We start from the raw sequence: 7,331 nt of genomic DNA on the forward strand, positions 1-7,331 counted from the left end.
TTAGGATCAATTACCTTGCCATTCAATTTATGTTCCTTCTGTTCCATAACCTACATGGTAAAAGGACAAAAATATTCAAGACATCATTCTAAGCAAACAAATAGAGAAACTTGATTTCATTAAGCCATTTCTTCTGAACCCATTTTTTTTAAGCCCATGGTTTTATGATCAAATACCTTATCCACACTGTCAGCCTCTTTAAACAGGACGAATCCAAATCCTCTTGAACGCCCTGTAATGGGATCCAACTTTAATGTGCAATCTACCACCTCTCCAAATTTAGAGAAATAGTCCTTCAGATCTTTCTTTGTGGTATCCCAGCTGAGGCCACCCACAAACATTTTTCTGCAGAAACAGTGAAGTATATATACACATCAGTAGCCAAATCAAAACTTTAAGCTGCCTCATACAGTAACCATGTTTCCCTGGTGCGCCTCCATCAAGAATGCATGCAGAAAGCTATTCGTGGACACACATTAGCAATTTTATTTCAAGTCAACAATGCAGTAGATGCACAAGCACATTAAACTTAAGCAATTGGTTAGATAGATTAGGGCCTTGCAAATTTACTGTACATTTCTCCAAAACAATCAATAAGTCAGGCAATGTCCATGACACCGAACTCCAGTTACGAGTCTTAGAATTCTCAATTAAGTCTCCAATTACACTGGCACTCAATATTTGAGTCAGGGCTTTCAAATCAATTCTAATAAAATAGCACAAACATCATCCCTGTCAATCAAAGTCACCCAATCTTACAAGATCAGTTTAGGAAACAACATCCTCTCAATCATTCAACAGAGGTTGGACAGTACACCAGAGTAAAGACCTACGAAAATTTTCAAATGAAGTTTTTCTTCCTTGCAAGACAATTTTGGTGGATCAAATGTTTGGATTTAGTGGGAAGTGAGATATGCGTGGACCCAGGTGTATGTTTATGCTGGAGACAATGTCAACTGGATAACACTGGTGACTACAAAGCTAAGCAAAAATTTTAATTAAATAAAAGGAAGAGTCGAGCAAGGGCACTTGATTAAACAGACTAAAGTTCTCATTGCCAGACATACCAAGTTTGATTAACAGACCAGAAACGAAAACATTAAACCTTTGCCATAATCTTTACTGGGTCTATCTATTGCAATCTCCAACAATTTTATACAGGCATTTTCCTCCTAGTCTTGGCAGCAACACCAGAAAATTGCAGTTGCAAAGAAAAGTGTAAATGCAATTCTACAGCAACAGGACACTATTTTCTGCCAAAAAATGCATCCCAATTGGTCTGGCCACAAGCTGATCCCAATATACGCGTTGGGTGAAAAAAATTATTGAGTGGACATACCTTTTTAAAATTGATGCCTTGCTGGACAAGTACATTGTCCAGATGTCCAATCTTCATATGCAAACCTCAAAATTTTAGCAGACTGGCAACAACAGATTCCAATCCTGGCTTTAAACACTTGCTTAGACTTTAACAGAAGCTAACAATCAGAATTTGAAACAGTGGCTGATATTTCCCTCTGATCAAGCAACAGAACCCAAAATGCAATGTTAACTGCTACCTTTGGGGGGGGGGGGGGGGGGCAACTTAAATTACGATCACTGTATTTTCTGATCTTTATGCACCATACAGTTCATTCTATCCCAGTAGGTCTTAGAGACACTTGGGTAACTGAGCTTCTCTTCAACCAGTGGGGACATCAGTATTTGCGACAACCCAATTCAAAGACATTAACAGGAAAAAAGCAGGCACATTTCCAATCACCCAATGCAGAGTCCAGCATAATGCGAGCACCATGCAGACCAAAAGGACACTTGATTATTTTAGACATTTCACAGGCAAGCATCAGATCAAAGAGAAACAAAAACTGATTGCTGGAAAAGCTCAGCAGACCTGGCAGGATGCTTTCTGTAAAGGCACTATTCAATTTTCCCAGTTCCTCCGTCTTATCTGTCCCAAAAATGCCAACTTTAACAAGGGGGCCTCCAAAATGCTCACCTTCTTCCGCAACCAAGGAATCCCCAGTACTGTAGTTGACAGGGCCCTCAGCCAAGTCCGACCCAATCCCCGCACTTCAGCCCTCACCACCTCTCTTCCCTCCCACAACAGCAATAGGGTTCACCCTGTCCTCACCTACCATCCCACCAACATCCACTCCATTGTCTGTCCACCTGCTTTTCTCTCAACCCTGGGTTCCTCCACCCACCTTATCTTTGCATAAAAACCAACTTTTCCCTAGCTATCATCAGTTCTGAGGAAGGGTCAGTGAACCCAAGACATTAACTGATTTCTCTCCACAGATGCCGCCAGACCTGCTGTGTTTTTCCAGCAATTTCAGTTTTGTTTTTGATTTCCAGCACCGACAGTTCTTTTGTTTATTTTAAAATCAGATCAATGTGGATGGGCTACTCAGAGAGACTCTGCTGCTGTCTGCAAAACTAGATTTAAAGATCACAACTGTTCAAATAATGAAGCTGTTTGAATATTTCAGGAAACCATTCATATGAAAGGTTAAGTGCATCCAGTAACCAGACTAACTAGAAATTTATAGATACCTGCAACCTGAATATTTTAATTTTCAAAAACGACTGCCTAACTGGCCATATTGCCAGTTGCAAAGCATTAAAACCAGTCAACACTGTGAAAGAAATTTAAGACAAGTTGCCACAATGACGTACCACTTTTTAATCACTTGGTAATCAAATGGCTCAGTGCAGCCAGTGCTACAAAGTTAAAACCACAGTAACTTCACAAGTTAAACGTCAAAAGCACAACGTCGCTAAATGTAGGTTTAGAAAGATGCTTAAATCTTAAAGCTTACACCTAGTGAAATCAAAAGCCACCCGATGTAACAATTAGAAAACTTAAAGTAAAACATTCCCATCGCCGATTCGCATTAGTCAAAGACAATGAAACAATACAAAAGCTGAATCCACTCCTACCTTGTGAAACAAGCTCGTCAAAAACACCTAGCCGCGGGTAAAAAAGAGCACATGGGAGAGGGATTTCAACCGGAAATCTGCACGGTCGTACGCGGTGCAGTTTTAATCCAGCCTGGGCCGATTGCACTCCGATTGCTGAAAGAGGGAATGACGAGGACGGATGGAGAGTAAGGGCTGTAAAAGCGGCGATGCTGGACACCACTTACCCATCCCCCATCCTCCCGCCACCAGCCCAATGGGCCTCCCTTCCCTCGATCCGATCCGCTCCGCCACATGCGGCGCCGCTTTACACCTTCCAGCAGCAGCACCGGTTCTCAATGGAATTTTAGAAAAAAGAAAAAGGCGGAACACTACAAAAAACCTCTAGATTTTCGATATTTGGAAGACAGGTTCACCTTCGATTCGTGTAAATTTAAAATAAATAACGGCACTTATAAAAACCCACCTCGAGGGGTTGCTGGCCGCTGTGAAGGATTTGGGGACCGGGGGCGGGGGGAGGGGAAAGAGAAAAGAGAGGGTGGTTGAGGTTTAAGTTCAAAACGGCTTCAAGGACATTGCTGCTTTTTCGTTACCTCGCCTTTCCGGGGGAAGAGGAGGTGGCTGAAGCCTGGAAATCTCCATGCACCCACTCCCCGGCTATAAATAAAAACCTGTGCAGTTCACCCCCACCCCAACCTCGGCCTTGCTCAGCCGGGGCCTCCCCAATCCAAGTGAACATACTCTACACAAAAAAAAATACAACAAAGGCCCAGCGGCTCCTCACCCTTCATCCTCTTCCGTTTTGCTGGCGTCGATCTTGGCCCCTTCGGTCTCGGCGATTCCACCCGACACATCTCCGCCGTCGCTCGCCTTGGCCTCCATCGCCGGATCGGTCATGCCCGCCGTCGCCGCCCCAGCCTCGGCCGCCGCCATATCCTGTAGGCCTTGGCCGGCAGCCTCGGCCTCCACCTCGGAGAACTGCACGGCCTCCGACATCGCTCCGAGAGTGTGAGTGTGCGCGGGTGTGGTGGTGACGGTGATGGAGATAGGGGAGATGGGATGGAGAAATTAAAAAAAACCCGGGAAGCCGCCGCGCCACCCGGATCAAAGGGAGACGGGAATAAAAAAAGGACAGGGCCGAGTCAAGGAGCCCCGCCCGCGCACGCCACCACCTCCTGCTTCTACACAAATAAAAATCAACCGGGGCTGCTTTCGTACGTGTGCGTGCGTATATATTACCAAATAAAAAGTACACACTAAAGGCTCCTTGGCAGGCCCGGTAAGGAGTGAAGTTTCACCGCCCGCACCCACAGTACAGACACCCGGCCCAGAAAAGGGGAGCCGCCGCGCACGCTCTTCTCTTTAAATAATGGACTCCTCACAAAATGGCTGCCGCCGCCGGGTCCGAGGCCCGGGGACCGTCACGTGGGACAGGGCGGCAACCAATCGCCGCTCCGCGACGAGCCGACGCAGGCGCTGTGGCGGGGGAGGGCGGAACCTAGAATGTGACCAAAGAGAGTCCATTGAACGGCGGGCCGCAGTGGTCAAGAGATAACCGCGCTGCCGCAGCCTGGAGGAATAGAGTGACCATTGTGACGTCATGCTCAGGAGGAGTGGAGTCCTCCAGGGTCGGGACTAGACAGCGTCAATACTGGGTGCAGTGCGGTATTGAAGCTTTTCCTGCGAGCCTTTATCGAGATGAGAATTATTTAGATTTGAATCATTTACCCGGATTACCAGGAAGATCTGCTAGTTTGGTATTCATCTCTTGACTGCAACAACGTTCTGCCCTGGTCTGTGTTTGTAATTCATGTCACCGAGGCGCTTGTTACTTTGTAACCCAGGGGTGTTGCCGATTGTTACGATGTGACTCCCTGTTCAGTCGTAACTGGATCACTGTGTAGCCGTATGCAGCGCCCGAATCTCGCATTGTGTACCAGTGAAATTAAGTAAGTATGTTAATTTCTGATCAGGATGCAGTTATGTGGGTAAGTCCACATTAATTGCCCATAAGAACGTGAGAGCATTGAAACCAAGGCTCACATTGCAACGCAGTGCTGCACTGTTTGAGTGCAAGAGAATTATCGCCAGTGTTCTGACCAATGTTTATCCCTCAATCAACATGCCCAAAGCAGATTATCTAGCATTATGATTTACTATTTATGTGAGGTTGCTGTGCTCAATTTGGCTGCCGTATTTTCTACAATATGATAGTGACTATACTTTAAAAGAAGGTTCTCAAGAAGAATCACTGGACTCTAAACGTTAACTCTGCTTTCTCTCCACAGATGTTACCAGATGTGCTGAGTTTCTCCAGCAATTTCTAGCATCCACAGTTTTCTGTTTTACTTTAAAAAATCTTAATTAATTGTAGAGTACTGAGGTGTATATTGATGTTTTGAAAACTGTAAGAATGTGGCAGTGACTACCGTAATCTGTAGATTCCATAATGTTATTCGGTGTATGATATCAGAATACCTTTGGTTAATAAAACTATATCAAATTAAAATGTAAAATCCACAACTAGTCATCAGTTTCTCATTGCAGAAAATAGTTCTAAACTTCTACTTTACACGTGTTTCTTAATTTCACTCCTGAAAGCTCTAATTTTTTTTAGACGGTACCCCTAGTCTGAGCTTTATCAACCAGCTATGACAGTTTCTCCCTACCTACATACATTCTTAATATCTTTCTTCAAATTCCGGCTAGTACAAATTTCTGTCATTGTAATTTAATGCTTGAAGTCCAGGTGTCATTCTGTAAATCTGTTACATTTCCTCCAGTACTAATATCTGCTTTGTAAGGTGTAGTGCCAAAATGTGCCCATAGTATTCTGAATGTGACTAACCAGGGGTACTAGCCATAGTAAAACTTTTACCCTACTACATCCTATTTCTCTGGATATAAAGATTAACATGACATTTTAATGACCTATGTACTTGGATCCACCAGTGTTTCTGACCTTTCACATTTTTAGGTCTAACATGGTAGATTGCACCTATACCAACTTGAGATCCCTTTGTTATGGCTTGTAATTTAATCAAGCTACTGGTTTCTCTTGTAATTTTGTGCTCTTATCTACACATATCACAACACGGCCTAAGATTGTGTCAACAGCAAATCAAACACCTTGTCTCCTGTTCCTTCATAATTCAAATAATGACTATAGTGCATAGCTAAGGCCATAATGCAGAGGTTTGCCACAGTCCACTAGTCACATTCAGTGAACCAGAGTACCTGCCCATTACTCCTATTCTCTACTTCCAGCTGCACAACCAGTTTCCTCATCAGAGATAGCAAGAACTGCAGATGTTATCTCTGACTCCTCCAACTCCACACTGTGTTATCTCTGACTCTTGCATTTCCCACGCTTCTGCCCTCAAAGCCCCACCCTCCAACAAAAATAAATACCTCTTGTCCTCACATATCACCCCACCAACCAATGCATCTAGCGTGTCATTCTCTGCTACTTCTGCCACCTACAGTCTGACCCCACAACTAAAGAGATGTTTCCCTCCCCACCCCTATCTGCCTTTCATAGAGACCGCTCACTCCACGATTCCCTCATCCTCTCCACACTCCCCACTAACCCCACCACACCCAGCACCTTTCCCTGCAAATGCAGGAAGCCCTGCACCTCCCCCCTCACCTCCATTCAAGGCCCAAAACAAACCTTTCACATTAGACAGGGGGTCACCTGCACATCTGTCAACTTGGCCTACTGTATCCGCTGCTCCTGATGTGGCCTCCTGTACATCGGTGAGACCAAATGTAGACTCAGAGATCGTTTCATAGAGTATCTGCGCTCTGTACGTGACAAACGACAACATCTTCCAGTCGTGAACCATTTTAACTCCCCCTCCCACTCCCTGGGTGACATGTCCGTCCTGGGCCTCCTCCAGTGTCACAATGGCGCCACCTGCAAACTAGAGGAGCAGCACTTCATATTCCCCTTGGGAGCCTACAGCCCAATGGCACAGTTTTAAAATCTCCCCGCCCCTGGCCTCATCCCATGTCCAACCCTCCCTCTCATCCCCGCTTCCTTGACCTGACACAACCTATCCATCTTCTCTCCCACATATCCACCACTCCCACCTCACTGACCAATCCCCACCACTCCCTACCTGCACTCGCCTATCACCATCCCACCCAACTTCCCCAGCCTTACCCCTCCTCTCTCTCTTTATTTCCCAGTTCCCATCCCCCTCCCCACTTCTTAAGAAGGGTCCTGACCGAAATGTCAAATTCCTGCTCCTCTGATGCTGCCTGGCCTGCTGTGCTCCTCCAGCTCCACACTGTGTTATCTCAGTTTCCTCATCAGTTGTGCCTTTCAGTCATCAGACCCTTCTTTTGCCTCAATAAATGTAAGTAGTATCCTGTGTGAATAGAAAATGCCATTGCTTGGAACTGCA

The 7,331-nt window shown here is 45.3% G+C and overlaps 1 protein-coding gene across 3 annotated transcripts in view; it reads right to left on the reverse strand.

The window, feature by feature from the left end:
* The window catches only part of hnrnpd (heterogeneous nuclear ribonucleoprotein D), an 8,176-nt gene extending 3,856 nt beyond the window's left edge, over positions 1-4,320 (reverse strand). For 2 of the 3 annotated variants that reach the window (XM_048597078.1, XM_048597085.1), the window contains exons 1-3: positions 3,704-4,294; positions 177-345; positions 1-50 (exon numbers count right to left, since the gene is read on the reverse strand). The exon at positions 1-50 is cut by the window's left edge and continues 109 nt beyond it. In XM_048597078.1, coding sequence (XP_048453035.1) covers positions 1-50; positions 177-345; positions 3,704-3,915 — 431 coding nt within the window. In that variant the 5' untranslated portion in view covers positions 3,916-4,294. Of the gene's footprint in view, positions 51-176; positions 346-3,703 lie in introns of all 3 variants that reach the window. The other variant, XM_020510861.2, reaches the window with a different exon arrangement.
* Between the last annotated feature and the right edge of the window lie 3,011 nt (positions 4,321-7,331).

This window comes from Rhincodon typus, chromosome 1 (assembly GCF_021869965.1).
Source record: "Rhincodon typus isolate 14 chromosome 1, sRhiTyp1.1, whole genome shotgun sequence".
Taxonomy (NCBI): domain Eukaryota; kingdom Metazoa; phylum Chordata; class Chondrichthyes; order Orectolobiformes; family Rhincodontidae; genus Rhincodon; species Rhincodon typus.